The sequence below is a fragment of the Ceratotherium simum genome, chromosome 32 (genome assembly GCF_057802395.1).
Source record: "Ceratotherium simum simum isolate JZ-2026a chromosome 32, ASM5780239v1, whole genome shotgun sequence".
NCBI lineage: Eukaryota > Metazoa > Chordata > Mammalia > Perissodactyla > Rhinocerotidae > Ceratotherium > Ceratotherium simum.
The window spans coordinates 8805202-8825429 of NC_141931.1; the positions used below are offsets into that span (position 1 = coordinate 8805202).

The window sequence follows — 20228 nt, forward strand, 5'->3', positions numbered from 1 at the left end:
CGTGACGTCACGGCCGGCGAGCGGCGTGGGCGGAGCCTTACTTTGAACCCAGTTGGCGGGACCGGCGGCTGGGAAAGGGACCTTGGCGCCTGCTGCAGGCTTCCGTCCGGGCTGGCCGGCGATGGAGCCCGCTGCGGGGAGCGAGAAGGAGTGTGGAGGAGGCGCGGCGACAGTGGAGTGCGTGCATAGGATCCCGCTGCCAAGACCTCCCTCCATTGAGGAATTCACAATAGTGAAGCCCATTAGCCGTGGCGCCTTCGGGAAGGTGTATCTGGGGCAGAAAGGCGACAAGTTGTATGCGGTGAAGGTAAGAGGTCGAGGAGTAAAGAAAGGGAAGGAGTCCGGCCCTTCAGCCCTCCTTCCTACTCCCTGAATTGGGCAGGCCGCTGCAGCAACTAGACTGGGTGGCGTGGTTGCTGAAGCCCCAGAGCCCTGCGAGCTGACTTCTCCCTCAGGGTGACATCAGCCGGGCTAGTCGGGTGTCTCACCGCTGCCCCGCCCTTCTCTTCACACTGCGAGAACTTGGGAGACACCAGAACTTCTGAATCCTTTTTGCTGATGTGGCCTTTAGCAGGATTAAGTTTGAAACTTTAAATTTGAAACAGTTATTTGAAAATTATATTTTAATTCTATCGGTTTGATATAGATTAATTTCTTTTTTATTGAGATATAATGGACATTAACATGAGTTTCAGGTGTACAACATAATGATTCAGTATTTGTATATCTGGTGAAATGATTACCACAGTAAGTCTAGTTAACATCCATCATTAACACAGTTGAAATTTTTTTCCTTGTGGTGAGAACTTTTAAGATCTACTATCTTAACCACTTTCAAATATACAATGCAGTATTATTAACTATGTCAGTTAATAATCAGTTACCAGGCTGTGATATAGTTTAATTCCTGACCTACTATATAACCAAAAGATCTCATTAAACAAACCCCATTTTTTCTCTTCAAACCTTTCATTATAAATCTAGAACGTACTTTTATTTAAAGACTAAGCCGAAATATGTCCTGAATCACTTCTTTAGCCTTGGAGCAGTATATATCATTCCACAAGCATTCAAGAGCGCTCAGTGTATTTGAGGCTGTACTGGCCACTCTTGCTTCTCATCCGCTCGCATAGTTTCAGATTACTCTCATTTCAGCCCTGAGTGAACGTGATAAAGGAAAGAAACCAGTCTGAGTGCCCATCAGTTTCAACTTCCTGTTGGACATTGCTGTGTGAATATCTAGCAGACACCTCGAAATTGTACTTGCCTAACTTTAAACAATCCTCTCCACCTAGCCACCTAAACTCGAACCTGCTATATTGCCTCTCTCCATTTAATAACACCACCATCATCCCTGCCATTCAGGCTAGATGCTTGAGTCATTTGAACTTTCCTCTACTTCCTCTGTCTATCCTATCTCTCAACTAGTCCTGTCAATTCTGTCTCATATTCGTTATTATTACCCCTTCCATTCTATTCCCAAATCTGCCCAAGTACAAGACTTCGTTTTTTTCTCCCTTTTCCTTTCTTTCTTTCCTTCTTTCTCTCTGTCTCTCTCTCTCATTTCTCTCTCTCATTTCTTTCTTTCTAAAAGTACAGTTTGGGTTTTAGTGAATTAAAGATTGGGTAACCATCACCATAAGCCAATTGTAGAACATCTCCGTCACCCTGAAACCACCTCTCCTGCCCATCTGCCATTCCTCCTCCCTTAATAACCCTAGCCCCGAGTAACCACCAATCTGCTTTTTATCTCTATAGGTTTGCCTTTTCTGGACATTGCGTATAAATAGAATCATACAGAATATGGTCTTTTGCATCTGGCTTTTTTCACTTGACATGATGTTTTTGACATTCATTAGGCCTTCATTTCCATACCTACTCTATTGGAATGGACCCCTAACTGGAATCACTGTGTATTTTTTCATCCATTCCTTAGGCTATCCGTTCCTTGTGACATGCAAGCTAAAGTCCAAACTCCTTAGAAAAGCAGTCATTCTCCAAGTTCTGGCTCTAAACTTCCACTGGATCTTCTGCATGTCCTATGTTCTAGCCATGCCAGACAATTGGCTAATCCCTGAATGCTGTGTGTTGTCTTGTTTCCAAGCTTATGTTTATGCTGATTCCTCCTTAAGTGCTTTTCTTCTACCCTTCTCTGCTCTTCTCCACCCATGTTACTTATGTATTAAGGCTCAGCTTAGCTCCTCTTCAAGCCTTCCCCACCTTTCAGACCCACCTCATTGAAATTAATTCTGCTCTGCTTCATATGTCCCCAAGATTTTTTTTGCTTTTCCTTCTACTGTACTACTAATCAATCATTATCGGTTGAAATGAAAACACTAGTTCATTTTTTCAATAAATATTTGTTGAGCGTCCCCTTTGTAGGATCTGGGGTACAGTGGTAAATAAAACAAACATGCCCTCCTAGAGCTTCCAATCTAGTGGAATGATCGGTGAAATCAGGCTACAGACAGGCTTTGTCAATTTCCCTCAGTTTTCCTATGGAAAGGATATAAGGCTAGAATTTACAGTGTATTAATGATTTTATTAAATACTCTAATGAATCTTTGGAAGAAATATGCCTTTTTTTCTTGTAATCATCCTGAGAATTATCTCAACATTACTGACCAGTTTAGTGCTCCGGTTTTACTGTAGTTTATAGTTTTGCTTCAGTACCAATTACCTTGAAACTTGAAACGAGCAATTAGTTATCTTCCCTAAGACAGCATTTGAGACTGTTAAGTTTCAGTAGTTCTAACCATTCTTAAGATTTTTTTTTTCTAGATCTTAATCTTAAGATTTTGTTTCTACACAAACTTCCTGCAGTCTTCTTCTTTCTGAATCTATTCCCATCCATCAAAGAATCAGAAGTAAAAAAAAATTTATTAGCTACTATTTCTCTGGGCTGAGATTCCAGATTATCTGGGGGCTTATTAGGAACAGTACTATCTTTTGTCTTTCTTATAAGAACAGCAGAACAGGGCCGGCCCCATGGCTTAGCGGTTAAGTTCGTGCCCTCCGCTACTGGCGGCCCGGGTTCGGATCCCGGGTGCGCACTGAGGCACCGCTTCTCCGGTCATGCTGAGGCCGCGTCCCACATACAGCAACTACAAGGATGTGCAACTATGACATACAACTACCTACTGGGGCTTTGGGGAAAAAAAAAGGAGGAAAATTGGCAATAGATGTTAGCTCAGAGCCGGTCTTCTCAGCAAAAAAAGAGGAGGATTGGCATGGATGCTAGCTCAGGGCTGATCTTCCTCACAAAAAAAAAAAAAAAGAACAGCAGAACAGAATTTTTTTTCTACTAATATTACTAATATGTAGGGCAGTAAGGGAGTGTTTCGTTTCTTCTTTTTCCTTCTCAAAAGAGATGTGATACTTTTGCTGTTTGATACCAAGATAAGCAGTTCTGTGTTGAAGAAAGTTTTGTTTTGTCTTCACCATACTGGCTGTTTTTCTGTCAGAGTTTCCTGGTGGCAATGTGAGATCCAAATGACATTTATATGTTCTCTCTCTGGTTGTTTTTATGATGGCAACTTTGAAAGCTGAGGACATTTTGTAATAAAAATAAAATGAATGAGTCATGTTATCATGTTATGTTGTCTACTATAGGTTGTCAAGAAAGCAGACATGATCAACAAAAATATGACTCATCAGGTACAGGCAGAGAGGGATGCACTGGCACTAAGCAAAAGTCCTTTCATTGTCCATCTGTACTATTCACTGCAGTCAGCAAACAATGTCTACTTGGTGAGTAAATAATTTCACATTTTTTTCTTCATTCAGCGATCACTGAACATAGTGATTTAAGAATACAGTCTCTGGGTTCAGAGTACCTGGGTTTGAATTACAGCTCTTATACTTACTGGCTTTATGACCTTGGCCAACACCTTACCTGTTGTATTAGTGAGAGTTCTCCAGAGAAAAAGAACTAATAGGGTGTGTGTGTGGAGAGAGAGGGGGATTTATTTTAAGGAATTGCCCTGCATGCTTGAGGGGCAAGTCTGAGATCTGCAAGGTAGCTCAGCTGGCTGTAGACCCAGGGAAGAGTTGATGTTGCAGCTCAAGTCCAAAAGCAGTGTAGGGTGGACTCCGTGACTTAGCGGTTAAGTGCGCGCCCTCCGCTGCTGGCGGCCCCGGTTCGGATCCCGGGTGTGCACCAACGCACCGCTTCTCCGGCCATGCTGAGGCCGCGTCCCACATACAGCAACTAGAAGGATGTGCAGCTATGACATACAACTATCTACTGGGGCTTTGGGGGGAAAATAAATAAATAAATAAATAAAAGCAGTGTAGAGGCAGAAATCCCTCTTCTTGGTGGGTGGTGGGAGTGGCAATGGAGGACAACACCTCTATCTTTTTTCTTGTAAGGCCTTCAATTGATTGGATAAGGCCCACCCACATTGTGGAGGGTAATCAGCCTTAACTCAAAGTCTACTGATTTAAATGTTAATCTCATCTAAAAAATACCTTCACAGCAACATTTAGGTTGGTGTTTCACCAAATATCTGGGTACCGTAGCTTAGCCAAGTTGACACATAAAATTAACCACCCCCCCTCAGTTTCTTCTTCTGCAAAATGGAGATAATAATAGTACCTACCTCAAAGGTTATTACAAAATTTCAGTAGGTTAATACAAAACACATAGAACAGTGTCTGGCACATAGTGCTAAAATTATTTGATAAGTAAAGAACATTTAATAGAACTATTATATAAAGTTTGGTGTATAATAAGGAGAGATATTAGGAAGTGGTGGGGTTTGGATGTGTGGACTTTGAGAGTTGCCTGATTTTCATTTAAAGCAGCAGCTTCCACTCTTAATTCTAATGAGGAACTTGAGGCCGGCAGGAATAGGTGAGGATATTTTACCTACAAATTCCAGAGGTTCTTCTGACTTCAGAGATGGTCCGTGGATTAAATGTTTGGTAACTCCAATAGCTTCTGTTTAGTATGTATAGTATGAATGAATTGGTCTTTAGGATGTAGATTTTAGACCTGGGATTTATATATTTATCAACAGGAGCCTCATTCCTTTAATAATTTGACCTCGTTCAAGAGTGGAAACCCTTTATCCTCAATATGCTAAAGTTCTCTTGCAACTCTCGAACATAATTGTGCCACATTGCAACTTTTTGCTGTACCAAAAGCTGGAAACTGAATAGAACTCTGGTGTGGAAGGACACGATATCCAGCTTCAAGCCATAGACCTGAAAATTCAGGATAGTTTGTAAAAAGAGAGTCTAATCTAAAAGTCTTTTGGCACCTGATGGTGAAATCCATTTCTAATCTTTCAGTAAATCTGTGAGTATACTTAGACTGATGTTAAATGTGATTGCAAAGATTTATGGGGAGGCCAGAAAACTTTGGAGAGTAAAGTTTTTTTAGGATAGCAGTGACCACCGTTTTTGCATTAGGACTAATTCAGGATAAATAAGAGGTTTTTACAAACCACAGTTGTTTAAAGGAACGCATGAAATGTGATCATATCGTAGACACTATTCTTCTACCTATTTTTTCCACTTAGTGGTGACCTCATCCTTTTTAATGACTGCAGAGAATTACATAGATTTATTTATGAATTCCATAATTTCTCTAACAAATGCCCTATTGATGAATTGGTCTGGATTCTTTTTTTAACTGCTTGGTTTTGCTACTATTCTAAACAATGCTCCAGTAAATAACGTAGCGTGAATTGCAGTACCTGGTTATAATGACCTTCTCTTTGGGAGATGAGACCTGCTAACACTGGGGCAAAAGATTTTGGAGTAAAGATACAGATTTGTATCAGAGCAGGTTTGTTTATTTATTTATTTATTTATTTACTTTTTGTGAGGAAGATCAGCCCTGAGCTAACATCTACCCCAATCCTCCTCTTTTTACTGAGGAAGACTGGCCTTGAGCTAACATCCGTGCTGATCTTCCTCCACTTTATGTGGGACGCCGCCACAACATGGCCTGACAAGTGGCGAGTTGGTGCGCGCCCGGGATCCGAACCCAGGCTGCCAGCAGCAGAGTGCGCACACTTAACCACTACGCCACGGGGCCAGCCCCAGAGCAGGTTTAAAGACAGCCCCTCAGGAGACCCCTAGGTTCTGAGAAAGCATGAGATAGGGGTCTACTTTTTAGGATGATTTACTGTCTGAGTGAGTCAAAAAAATATATAGTAGCAGTAAGAAGGTGAAAACCAAATACCATAAGAGTAATTGATTCTTCAATGAAGAAATCTGGAAGTGACCACCTTAACTATAAGTCAAATACTATAAGAGTAATTGACTTAAGAGCAATCTCTTAAGCCGGTGATTGGCCAGCTGGCCCATGAGCTGAATCTGGCCCACTGTTTCTGTACAGCGTGTGAGCTAAGAATAGTTTTTGCATTTTTTAAATGTTGGAAAAAATCAAAAAAGAATAATATTTTGTGATACATTAAAATTATATGAAATCTGAATTTCAGTGAATAAATAAAGTTTTAGTGGAACACAGCCACATCCTTTTGTTTACATATTATCTATGGCTACTCGTACTACAACAGAGGAGTGAAGTCGTTGCAACACAGACCATATGGCTCACAAAGGCTAAAGTATTTACTATCTGGCTCTTTACAGAAAAAGAAGGAAACATTATTGTATGTCATTTCCAAAGAAGGTGGGTGACTGTTTAATTCTTCAGTTTTTCCTGGCACCCTCTAATGCCTTTACCACATACTGTTTCATATGCAGGGTGTGTGCCTTCCTCAATGCCATGACTGGCTGTCGCATCAATCCTGACTTAGCCCTGTGGCAGCCAGGAGTTTCCCCAACCCTGGTCTAACAGTGGTGGTTGAAGAGCTAGGTTGAATTGCTCAACTTGGTAGATTTTTTTTTCCATGTTTGTGTCCTAGAATTAGTGGAATAGGTAAACAACTATAATATTTTTAATTTCCTATTCCTAAAATTAGGTAGGGGACTGTATCTTGTCTATCAACTTCATCACTTGTTTAGATCCTTGATATTCAAAGTGTAGTCCACAGACAGGCAGCATCAGCATCATGTGGGAGCTTATTAGAAATGCAGAATCTCAAGCCCCACTCCAAATCTGCTGAATCAGAATTTTAATGAGATCCCAGGCTCATTAAAGTGTGCAAAGCACCTCTTTAGACAAAACAAAGATTTCCTAGAAATAGGAAGCTACTTTGGGGCAAAGAGATAAGGTAAGACTGAACTTAACCACAATAACAACAAATAATTGGCTACTACATGCCAGGTACTATGCTAGGTACAAAGAATGTAAAGATTAAAATGTTTATTATGGAAAAATTCAAACACACACAAAAATGGAAAGATTGATATAATGAACCCCCATGTATCTATCACCTAAGTTCAACAGTTACCAATATTTTGCCAAATTTGTTTCTTCTATTTCCCCCTCCCCATCAACCTGTCATGTAATGGTTTTGGTATCCTTTGATTCATTGCCTGGATTCTTTATTTTATCAAGGTTTGCAAAATGAGTTTGTAAATTCTGTTATTCCTTCAGCTTTTATTAACTGGAATTCTATAAAGAACTTCCCCTTTTCATATAATTCGTTGCTCTGTAATACAGCTTGTATGAGGAAGGCAGAATAACTGCTTGATTCTTTTCCTTTCATCACCAGTTTTCTGAAGAGCAACCTCCAAATGCATGTTTTTTTAGTATCTTTATGAATTCACGGAATTTTATGATTTGATGTATTTTAATCCACTGCAGTCATTTTGTGTGTGTGTGTGAGGAATATTAGCCATGAGCTAACATCTGTTGCCAATCCTCCTCTTTCTGCTGAGGAAGATTGGCCCTGGGCTAACATCCATGCCCATCTTCCTCCACTTTATATGGGATGCTGCCATAGCATGGCTTGACAAGCGGGTGCGTCAGTCCGTGCCTGGGATCTGACCCTGCGAACCCCCAGCCGCTGAAGTGGAGCGCGCCAACTTAACTGCTATGCCACAAGGCTGGCCCCAGTCATTATTTTCTATGTTCAAATTATCCCATCTTCAGTGAATGGAAGCCCCTTCGGTTAACTTCTTTGTCTTTTCATACTATCCTAGTATTCTGATAGCTTCCTTGCTTTCTGGCATGACAAGATTTTTTGTGTGTGTGTGAGGAAGATCAGCCCTGAGCTAACATCCGTGCTAATCCTCCTCTTTTTGCTGAGGAAGACCGGCTCTGAGCTAACATCTATTGCCAATCCTCCTCCTTTTTTTTCCCCAAAGCCGCAGTAGATAGTTGTGTGTCATAGTTGCACATCCTTCTAGTTGCTGTATGTGGGACGCAGCCTCAGCATGGCCAGAGAAGCGGTGCATCGGTCCGCGCCCGGGATCCGAACCCGGGCCGCCAGCGGAGCGCGCGCACTTAACCGCTAAGCCACAGGGCTGGCACTGGCGTGACAAGATATTTAAGGCTCATTTTGTAAATGTCCTTTATTAGACCTGGGCAAGGAGGTCCAGCTTCTAATTTTATTGGGAAATAGTGTTTAGAGACCACAGTCTAGGTGGTAGTGAATAGTAACATTCGTTGCTTTTAGCGATGAACTTCAGGTTCATTAGGTTGTCATTCCTTTTAGTGGACAGACTAGGAAATACATATTTTTATAGAAAGAACATAATATATCATGAGTTCATGCTGATTATGGAATTTTTACTTAATATCTTTGAAAAAATGTATAAGATATAAAAATACTTTGAAAAAAGCATTTGTATTCTTTTACCGAGAATCTGGGTTCCTAACAACATTAACATAACTACTTATTTGCTTTAACTTACAGCATATGTATATCTAATATTTTCAAAATAACAATACCAACATTGTTTTACTAATACTAAAACAACTGGATTCAATTTAGGATTTCTTTGCAGTTCTTTTTGTCCTTGAGATATACTGTCAAGATTCTGTTTTCTGAAGTCACTTGAAATAATTCTCTGTATGGTTATGAAACTTGATATAGTGCTAGGTTCATTTGTTCCCCTTTTGTATCAGAGATTTCTACTTAAAAAAGGCAATCCATAAAAGTACTAGAAGAAAACTGATGTGAATATTTTTGTAATCATAAAATGGTGCAGGTCTTAACTAAGTAGAAAATAAAACCTATATTGACACCAACTACCATATACATAATGAAATGACAAGTTTGGAGAAAATATTTATTGTCCAGAAGACAGACAAAGGGCTAATTTAACTACTGTGTAAATAGATTTTACAAAACAATAAGAAAGGATAAATACCCCAGTAGAAAAATGGGCCAAGAATAGAAGAATTAGTTCACAGAAGAAATATAAAAGACCAGAAACAGTGTAAAGATGCTAAATCTTCCTAAAAGTAAAGAAAGTAAGCATGTGAACAACTCCATTTTTTTCTTCCTTGGTTTGGCAAAGATAAAAAAGTTGATAATCATTGTTGATGAGGATGTAAGGAAATAAGCATTCTCATAAGCTCAAATACAGTATCTGTTTACTTATTTGCCTACTACTGAATTATAAACTCTGTAAGTACAGTGACTACATTTTATTCATGCTTATATTCCCAGTGCTAGCACAGTATGAAGCATGGATTTTATGTTTAGTAAGTGTTTTAATGATTGGTCTTATCAACAAATATTGACTAACCTCTATGTACTAGGGAAACTACTGACCTAAAGAGAAAAGAAATGACCTTGTTTTATTAAGTTCTTAGTAGGCAGTATTTTATTAAACTATATTAAAACTATAGAAAATTTTGAGAATAATGACTAGTACATGTATCAGGAATAATAGAGCTTTCCAACCACATAGCAATAACGGATTCAGGCAAGAATCATCTGTAGTCACATGATGCTAAAATCATTGCTTGAAAGTTTGTTAGGGAACAGGTTATTTACATAGTTTCAAAGTATCTCCCCCCAGATTACTTATTAATTAGAAATGGGAAAAAAGCACTTCTTCACTGAAGAAATCGGTAAGTCATCACCTTACTTAAGTGGTCAAAGTTAACATCACCGGTAATGGAACACACTGATGTTAGGTGTCCCATCTGATGGGAGTCACTAAGAAGGACTCAACATCGTTTATGTAGTATCCTGCCAAAAATGCATAACCTGAGTTTAACCATGAGGAAACAATCAGATGTCAGGACTGTATCATGAAAGACTGCTTCTACCCCACCCCCACAAAAAGGCAAAAAACTGTTCCAGATTAAAGGAGACTAAAGAGACATGACAACTAAATGCCATGCATGATCCATGCATGGGGAATGAGGAAAGATGCCATCGGACAATATTGAGATAATCAGAGAAATTTGAATGTGGACTATACATTAGATAGTAACGGAATATTTGCGTTAAATATTTATCTCCCTGAATTTTATTATGCTATAGTTATGTAAGGATGTCCTTGTTAGGAGATACATGATGAAGAATTTAGTGATGACAGGTCATGATCTCTTCAACTTTATTCTCGAATTATTCAGCAAAAGTTTAAAAGCTATACATTAATACCAGTTACTAATGTTGCCATATTTTTTTAAAATTAAACTGTTTAGTCTAAACAGAAATACATGCATATAAGATACTTATGGTAATGATGTTAATAACTGTGTTGTGTTATGATGTTTGTTATGTAACCTAATTGTTAACGATTAACATAAATATTATGTATTTTATATTCATATATGTGGAGAGGAAAAAAGCAAATGTGGCAAAACGCTAACAGTCGGTGAATATAGATGAAGACTATATGCGAAGTCATTCTATTATTCTTACACCTTTTCTGTAAGTCTGAATTTTTATTCAGACCAAACAGTTTAATTTAAATTTTAAAAACTATATGGCAACATGAGCAAACCTGGTATTAATGTGTACTGAATGATACCAAGAAAACGTGTCTGTTACACAATGATACTAAAAATATATAACTGTAATGCTCTAATAGTACATTTTTAAAGTAATCATATTAGTTTTATTTTGCAACATTTGTATTTTTTGATAGGTAATGGAATATCTTATAGGTGGAGATGTCAAGTCTCTCCTACATATATATGGTTATTTTGATGAAGACATGGCTGTGAAATATATTTCTGAAGTAGCATTGGCTCTAGACTATCTTCATAGACATGGAATCATCCACAGGTAAAGACTGACTTTTCTCCAACCATTACTTAAAAGCACAAGTAATCAAATTATGTATTAAATACTTGAGTTTTAAATATTTCCATAACCACTTGCCCATATATTCAGGTTATCTACAGGTTATCAGTAACTGTGAGTTACAGAAATTCCATCAACTCTTCTTTCCTCTGCCTGTGGGTTTTGAATATGTTGCTTTGACCATGTGTATACCATTTTATTGTGAAGAGTACTGAATCTTTTTTCCACTCCTTTACCATCATACAAAAGTGCTATATTTTATAATCCCAGCTGATTTACAGTGTTTTGCTCTGTGTAAAGAAAGTCGGGTTAAGTGAATCTTCTCTATTAAGGCTTAATCTTACCCTCCTTGAAAGAGGGAAATATGATTTTGACCTGGCGTGAGTTCTATTTTATATAATGAGGTTTGTTTATTTTAATGGAATATCTAATGCCAGAGATAATCTAGCATTAAACCAGTTAGCTTTCTTGTAGAGTCGATAGATAAAAGATGGTTTTCTTTTGAGAGTTGTCTTCTGGACTTCCAAAGCTACCAATGAGTGCCTCATTTTAGAGAAAATAAATAGGGTTTGATTCTTCTGTAACTTTCTGTTTATTCCCCTGGTAACACTAGCTCTTTTTTAGTTATCTGCTATTTGTCTTTTGTATGTGCAGGGATTTGAAACCAGACAATATGCTTATTTCCAATGAAGGTCATATTAAACTAACAGATTTTGGCCTTTCCAAAGTTACTTTGAATAGAGGTAAGAAAAATAACAGGCAAGTACCTTTTTAAATATCTGACAAATTTTAGACACTACATTTCATTAACTTATACTGTTTTTCTGTTAGTTTATAATGAATAAAATTTGATGATTATTTGTTCCAAAATAGACTAGAAAGGTATTATGGTATTTTCTTTCAATTAAAGATGAAAAATGGGAATAATTATCGTTAAATCCTCAAAAGTCCTCAAAGATCTTTGGGTCTTCAAAGAGGAACTCACAATTTCTGTTCTTCTGGCTTTTTATCCCTCCTAAAACTGGTTCTGACCAATTAAACATCAATAAAATGACTAAAATAACTATAATGTGATAAACAGTTAATACCTAAAGAACTTACTCAAATGTACATGACCATCACCAAGACCTTGATAAACAAGGGACAAAGAAAATGAACACATAATTCACACACATATATATATGGGAGTATGTTAATTTCACTAGTAGTAATGAAAGAAATGCTAATTTAGGGGCGGGCCCCGGGGCTTAGTGGTTAAGTGCTTACGCTCCGCTACTGGCAGCCCAGGTTCACATCCCGGGCGTGCACCGATGCACCGCTTGTCCGGCCGTGCTGAGGCGGCGTCCCACATACAGCAACTAGATGGATGTGCAGCTATGACATACAACTATCTACTGGGGCTTTGGGGAGAAAAAGGAAGAGGACTGGCAACAGATGTTAGCTCAGGGCCAGTCTTCCTCAGCAAAAAGAGGAGGATTGCCATGGATGTTAGCTCAGGGCTGATCGTCCTCACAAAAAAAAAAAAATGCTAATTTAAAAAATAATATATGAATCCTTTTACACCATTAAGCTAGCCAAAAAAAAAAAGAGAGAGAGAACTGAAGATCCAGTATTAATGAGACTGCAAAAAGCACAGTAGGTTTTTTCTAGGGGCATTGTAAATTAGCATAGTGCTTTCCAAAGGAAATCTACCAATGCGTCTTAAGAAACAAAAGGTTTTAATTCTCTTTGACTTAGTGACTTGTGTCTTGGCATTAATTCTAAGGAAATGATTCAAAAGAACAAAATATATGAATAAAATTATTTGTAGCAGCATTGTTTATAATAGGGAGAAATTAGAAATTACTTAAGTTTATCATATAAACATGGATAAATGATAGTTTATCGACTTGGTAGCATATTGTATTGTCTATTAAAATGGTAGAGGATGGAAATAAATGAACAGTGAAATCCAAAATTGGGCTTATAAATTATAAACCATGGGATTATAATTATTTCAAAATAAATACAGATCTACAATTCTTTATCTGCAAGTACAAATTTCAAGAAGTTTTGGATACCTAAATGTTTCTCATATATTTGGTAAAATCTGACCTGAGCTGATGTGGGCTGTTTATAGTTTTTATTAATCCTCCTTCATGTAACTACTCATACTTTTCACAGCAGTAATAATATTTGAGTACAGGTGGCTGGATGAGATGCCACTAGAGATGTTCCATACTATTTATCACATAACCTTTCTAAAATCTGAACATTTTTTAATTGTAAGGCAAATCTGTCTTTTTTTTTTTTTTTTTAAAGATTTTATTTATTTATTTATTTATTTCCCCCCCAAAGACCCAGTAGATAGTTGTATGTCATAGCTGCACATCCTTCTAGTTGCTGTATGTGGGACGTGGCCTCAGCATGGCCGGAGAAGCGGTACGTTGGTGCGCGCCGGGGATCCGAACCCGGGCCGCCAGCAGTGGAGTGCGCGCACTTAACCACTAAGCCACGGGGCCGGCCCGGCAAATCTGTCTTCAGATAAGATATTGGAAAAAATCACAAATGAGAAAAATTTTGTATGAGGGTGATGTTACTGATGAATTTAAATTATTTTTATAACAGTTTAATGTTTTTTATTTATTTTTATTTTTTTTCGTATCTCATGATTAAGTTTAGAGATGGCTCCCAAGCATTGTACATTTAGGTTAATGTAAATAATACTATGACAAACATCTTTGAGCGTATAGATTTTTCTGAATTTGGTTTCTTTCTTTTTTTTTGATTGTGGTAAAAAACTCATGACTCATAACATTTTATGAGTCATAAAAAAACTCATAAAATTTACCTTCTTAACCATTTTTAAGTGTACAGTTCAGTAGTATTAACTATATTCACATTGTTGTGCAACAGATCTCTAGAACTTTTTCACCAGGCGAAAGTGAAACACTGCATCCCATTTTTCCCTCCCTCTAGCCCTGGCAACCACAATTCTACTTTCTGTATCTATGAGTTTGATTACTTTAGATACTTTATATAAGTAGAATCATACAGTATTTGTCTTTTTGTGACTGACTTATATCACTTAGCATAATGTCCTCAGGGTTCATCCATATTGTAGCATATGACAAGATTTCTTTCTTTTTTAAGGCCATATAATATTCTATTATATATATATGCAACATTTTCTTTATCCCTTCACCTGTGAATAGACATTTGGGTTGCTTCTACTTCTTGGCTCCTGTGAATAATGCTGCAAATGAACAGGAGTGTGTAACTATCTCTTAGAAACCCCACTTTCAAGACTTTTGGGTGTATACCCAGCAGTGGAATTGCTGGATTATATAGTAATTCTATTTTTAATTTTTTGAGGAAACTTCCTTGTATTTTTCCTAGTAGCTGCACTATTTTACATTCCTACCAGCAATGCACAAGGGTCCAATTTCTCTACATCCTTGCCAACACTTCTTATTTTCTGTTTTTTGATAGTGGCCATCCTAATGGATGTGAGGTGATATTTCATTGTAGTTTTGATTTGCATTTTTCTATTGATTACTAACGTTGAGCATCTTTTCATAATCATGTTGAACATTTGTTTATCTTCTTTGGAGAAATGTATATCCAAGTCCTTTGTCCACTTTTTAATTAGATTATCTGTTTTCCATTGTTGTTGTTGAATTGTAGTTCTTTATATATTCTTTATATTAACACCTTATCCAGATAAATGACTTGCAGATATTTTCTCCCATTCCGTAGGTTGTCTTTTCATTCTGTTGATTGTTTCCTGTGATGTGCAGAAGTTTTTAAGTTTGATGTAGTCTCATTTGTCTATTTTTGCTTTTTGCCTGTGCTTTTGGAGTCATATCCAAGAAATCATTGCCATAATATTTTTTAACAGTTAAATTGTAAAATATTCTTTAAGATATTTATTGTTGCCTATTAGTCCTTGTTGCTTCATCAAGGTGAGGTATAAATGAAATTTACGTTCAAACTTTCAGTCTACCTTTTAAAGTCTTATACCACATACAAAGTATTACACTTCTCTTACCATTTTTGATATCTAAAGAAAATAGTATGATATTACATGTGAATGTTGTATTTTACAATGTTATGCACTGAAACCTGATAAAAATCTGCATCAGTTTCTATCTTGACCTACACTTGCACGTTAGTTAACATGAGGGCCTATAATTTGTATTAATTCCTTAAATAGATTCAGAGATTGAAATTTAATTTATGTGCCTAATATCTTGATTCCTGTCTTAGTTTTTCTTACTACCTCCTTTTCTGATATTTGATTTACCAAGAATTAGTTTGTTGCCAGTTAGATAACACTCTTGTTTAGTGACTGAGTACTCCCTAAAAAGCTAAGACTTCAGGTCATTACACTGTGTTCTATTCATTCCAGAGCAAGACTCAGTTCTATCAAACTTTAATGATTTCAATCATTGCCTTTTTTTTTTAATAGGGAAATTTTATTTTTTTTACTTTTTGACCCCTTTCACCCATTTTTCCCACGCCCCACCCTTGCCTCTGGGCGAAGAACAGAACTACCACTCTGTTCTCTGTATCTACGAGCTTGGTTTTGTTTTGTTTTGTTAGATTCCATACATGAGAGAGATCATACGGTATTTGTCTTTCTCTGTCTGCTTAGTCGTAATTGTTTACTCTGTGGCGTGGTGGCTTCCCTGGTTATATTTGTCTTGCACAAGCCAATTTTGTAGACAATGTTAATAATGTGGAAAGAGGGGCAAAGTTCAGAACAGACAATTATTGACTTAGTCAATGACAGTTGAAGTTTTTAAAGAATTTCATATACTTTTCTTTCATACATAGATCTCAACATGATGGATATCCTTACAACACCGTCAATGGCTAAACCTAGACAAGATTATTCAAGAACCCCAGGACAAGTATTATCTCTCATCAGCTCTTTGGGATTTGTACGTACTTGATAAGGAAAGACTCACATAACATGCCCTTTCAAGATTGCCATTTAAAACTTAAAATTCTTTTCTTTCTTTCTTTTTTTTTTCAATAAATGATCAAAATAAATTTAAATATCAAGCATGTTGAGTTACTTTAACAGTTTATCTCCTTAGGTGGTATAACAATCTATGCACTTAGGTGGTGTTTTTGTGAAGATAAATCTTAGCATTTGTTTTTGTCTTTCTCTTTTTAATAGTACACACCAGTTGCAGAAAAAAATCAAGACCCTGCAAATATTCTTTCAACTCATGTATCTGAAATATCGCAGCTTTCTCAAGGACTGATTTGTCCTATGTCTATAGATCAAAAGGACACTACTCCTTATTCTAGCAAACTACTAAAATCATGTGAGTATTAAAAAAAGGTAGTTTATTCCATTAATTATGTCTTTTAAGGAACAAAATGTTTTTGAATTTTTAAATCTCTAATATCTGGGGCTGGCCCAGTGCCATAGTGGTTAAGTTCACGCACTCCACTTCAGTGGCCCGGGGTTCACAGGTTCGGATCCCAGACGTGGACCTACGCACTGCTTATCAAGCCATGCTGTGGCAGGCGTCCCACATATAAATTAGAGGAAGATGGGCACACTGTTAGCTCAGAGCCAACCTTCCTCAGCAAAAAGAGGAGGATTGGCAACAGACGTTAGCTCAGGGCTAATCTGCCTCACCAAAAAATAAATAAATAAGTAAATCTCTAATATGAATTCAATAATTTTGAAATGCAGCTATTTGAACAATCTGTGACATTCCTATATTTCATCATGTAAATGCCATTTCTGATAGGGATTGTTGCAGATCTTTAAGTCAACAGAATAAAATGCCTAGGTAATGAGATATTCTTCAATTAGCTATAATATTGGAATGATCATTGGGTAAATTTCACTATACTGGTAGTATATTTCAAAATACACTATATTTGTCTATGGAAATCTTATATAGAGAAGATGTAGTACCTATAATATTGTGTGTCTTTATAAAATTATTTCCAAAAGATTTTGAAACAAAATAGTTGAAGTAAAGATATAATTTTTTTAATTAGCACACAATAAAAGACAAAATCCGAGTAGCAGAGGAAGAGAGTGGGACATTTGTATAGCACTTCACCCTTTATAACTTAACAACAGTGGATAATTTAGTTCTCTGCACTCATGTTCTTCATCTTGGGAATGTGAATAATGATGCTTTAAAGAGTAATTAGTGTTAGTTGTTTTCATAGATGTTACCTCATTTTTACAAATGAGAAAACTAATATCTGAAAATGTTTAGTTACACACTATTAATGGGTAAGCCAAGTACTGATTGCAGGTACAATTTTCTGTCTACTGACCCTTTGCTTCAAATTCAGTGAGTCTTGTTTCTTCTGCCAAAATCACTTCTGTGAAAATCAAAATGGCTGAAAAATATATATAGCTTTGATAAAGAGAAAACTGTTTAAAATATGGAATATGCAGATGTTATTTATAGCTTTATTCTGAAGGGAAAATAATTGCATCTCCCTTAGGCATTTTCTAGTCTAGTCAGAACTAGATGGGTGCAAGGCACTGTGCTGGTCACTTGGGTGGATATGAAGATGAATAAGAGGTCCTTGCCTCAGAAGAGCTTGTGATTTTGTGGTGATTACAGGTATGAAGGGATAAGAACAAGAATCCTCTAAAATAAATGCCACAAGAAGGATACTATGATACAACACAGAAAGTGATACATGCTAATTGGGAAAATCAGGAATGGTGGGGAAAATCAGGAATGGTTCTAAATAAAGAAATGGCAACAGCCAAGCTGGACCTAGAAAGAGAAATAGGAACTTAATAGCTCCAAGTATATTGGAAAAGGGCATTTCAGATAGAGGCATGAGCAAAGGCACGGACACATGGAAGTACATTCCGTCTTCAGACCGTAGGGACTAAATGCTTTTATGTGACAATGGGAAGCACGTGCAATGGAAAAGGAAGCTTAGCAGGTAGATGGGGAAGGATCAAGTGTCATGACAGGGAGCCTAGAATTTAAGCTGTAGAGAAGGGGAGCCATCAAAAGTTCCAAAGTAGGGAACAGTCTGATCATATCAGTGATCCAGAGAGAACTCATTAGCCAATATACAGTATGCACTTGGCATTAGATTAGACACAAGTTCCCATATTACTGGGGAAAGGCAGCTGAGCAGTTTAGTCAGATATCAAGGTCAGTGTCCAGTGAGTTTTAGGAATTCCATTGAGAGGATTTATGTACCAAAAAGAAAGTTGTTTTAGATGGACTTTGAAATTCTCCTTCCAGTTTTAAAGTTCTAAGATTTATTAAATTAAAAATCTGTAAGACTAAGAATTTACTTGGGAGTAAAGTTATGTTCACCCTTTTTGGGAAAGAGAAAACAAGATGTACATATCTTTTTACATATGTATAAAATCTTTATATGTACATATTATGATCTTTAGTAAAAGCACAATTATCTGCTGTATCTTATTTCAAGTCCAGGAGCAACAGTATTTAGCATCATTATTTTTATGATAAAGGAACAGGTATCATGTAGATGGTACTGCTTTCTTGCACTGGCTTGCTCTTAGCCAATTCACTAATTTGTTTTACCCAGTAGTATTAAAAAAAAATCCCTTATGGGTGTGTATAATTCACACTTGTAAGCACGTAAACCTCAACATTAAAATAAAGCTGTAGTTTAAATTAAATACAAATTGAACTGAGTAAATTTAGTCACGTTCTAACCTTAGATCACATCTGGATATACACATCAATAATGCTCCTTTATCAAGAAGAGTTTCAAATAGAATAACAGATATTCAGAATGGATTTCCTCTTAATTATTAATTAGTTCTCTTGTCCTGGTTTTTACTTTATGAATGTTGAGAGGTTTTTTTTTTTTAGCTTTCAGAACAGTACTTGTATGCCAGAATACCTGCCACCATCCTTGTGGATTGATAACGTTTACAAAGAAAAAGAAGACATACACAGAAATAGTTCTGATATGCAATACTTAATACTTTGCCTAATTATCTGTAAAGATTCAGGTTCAGTGAGGAACTAAGAAAAATGTGACATAAGCTTCGATATTTTCTGTTCCCTACAGGTCTTGAGACAGTTGCCTCCAACCCTGAGATGCCTGTGAAGTGTCTAACTTCTAATCTCCTCCAGTCTAGGAAGAGGCTGGCTACATCAAGTGCCAGTAGCCAGTCCCACACCTTCGTGTCCAGCGTGGAATCTGAGTGCCATAGCAGTCCCAGATGGGAAAAGGATTGCCAGGTTAGAGTCAGATTTATCTTAGCTAACACAAGTATGTATGTCTAATTAATGATGGAAACACTTGATACCTTTTCATATAAATTCTGTAAGGAAATGAAACTCTGACACGAATGGCAGTCAAGGCGTTCTTCATTTTCCTGTATATTCTGTCAAATTCTTTTGAAATATTTTATTTCTCATTCACATGTGAAATAATTCTTGCTTGATACATAATGAGATTCCAAATTTTTAAATTTTCACAGTAAATTGATAGTAAATGTTTGGCTTCTAGGCATCTGGATGGACTTCTCTTTTTTGTTAATTCCCTACCACGACACAGACATTAGCTTGTTGAGTTTTTTTAATCTATATCTTAGTTTTTAAAATTTATACTATCTCCTTCTATACTGTTTTCTGCCCATTTCTCATTTAAGGGAATAGTAACTCTTCTAGATCAGAAATATCTTTCAGACCACCAAAGTAACGTAGGTGTACCTTTGAAAGTATCTATTCTGAGAAGATTGCTTACTAAGTGAATGGATTTACCTAAAGTTATTTTACTTAATTTATATATTTGGTTTTTGCCTTTTTTAAGCTACTGAAGCTAATAAATATTAAAGCTGAGAGGAACTAAAATTTTAAATTATAATAAACTTTCTCTCATTAGAATGCTGATAAAATAATGTTAGATTAGAATAATGGGAATTACACAAAGAATAAACTTTCCTTTTGATAAAATAATTTAGATTGTATTTGCTCTTAGTAATATGATTTTCTTTATTGTTGTTGGATATTTGTATTTTAGGAGTCAGGTCACATTATTTTTTAGTTCAAGCAGGGTTTCTCAATCTTTTTTTTTTTTTTTTTTTTTAATAATTTTATTTATTTATTTTTCCCTCAAAGC

General features: G+C 36.6%; 1 protein-coding gene across 10 annotated transcripts in view; it reads left to right on the top strand.

Moving 5' to 3' along the window:
• Positions 1–62: 62 nt before the first annotated feature.
• The window catches only part of MASTL (microtubule associated serine/threonine kinase like), a 59258-nt gene continuing 39092 nt past the window's right edge, over positions 63–20228 (top strand). For 9 of the 10 annotated variants that reach the window (XM_087420671.1, XM_087420678.1, XM_087420674.1 and 6 more), the window contains exons 1-7: positions 63–307; positions 3613–3750; positions 10972–11111; positions 11784–11872; positions 15948–16054; positions 16297–16447; positions 19173–19345. In XM_087420671.1, coding sequence (XP_087276797.1) covers positions 122–307; positions 3613–3750; positions 10972–11111; positions 11784–11872; positions 15948–16054; positions 16297–16447; positions 19173–19345 — 984 coding nt within the window. In that variant the 5' untranslated portion in view covers positions 63–121. The remainder of the gene's footprint in view (positions 308–3612; positions 3751–10971; positions 11112–11783; positions 11873–15947; positions 16055–16296; positions 16448–19172; positions 19346–20228) is intronic. The other variant, XM_087420675.1, reaches the window with a different exon arrangement.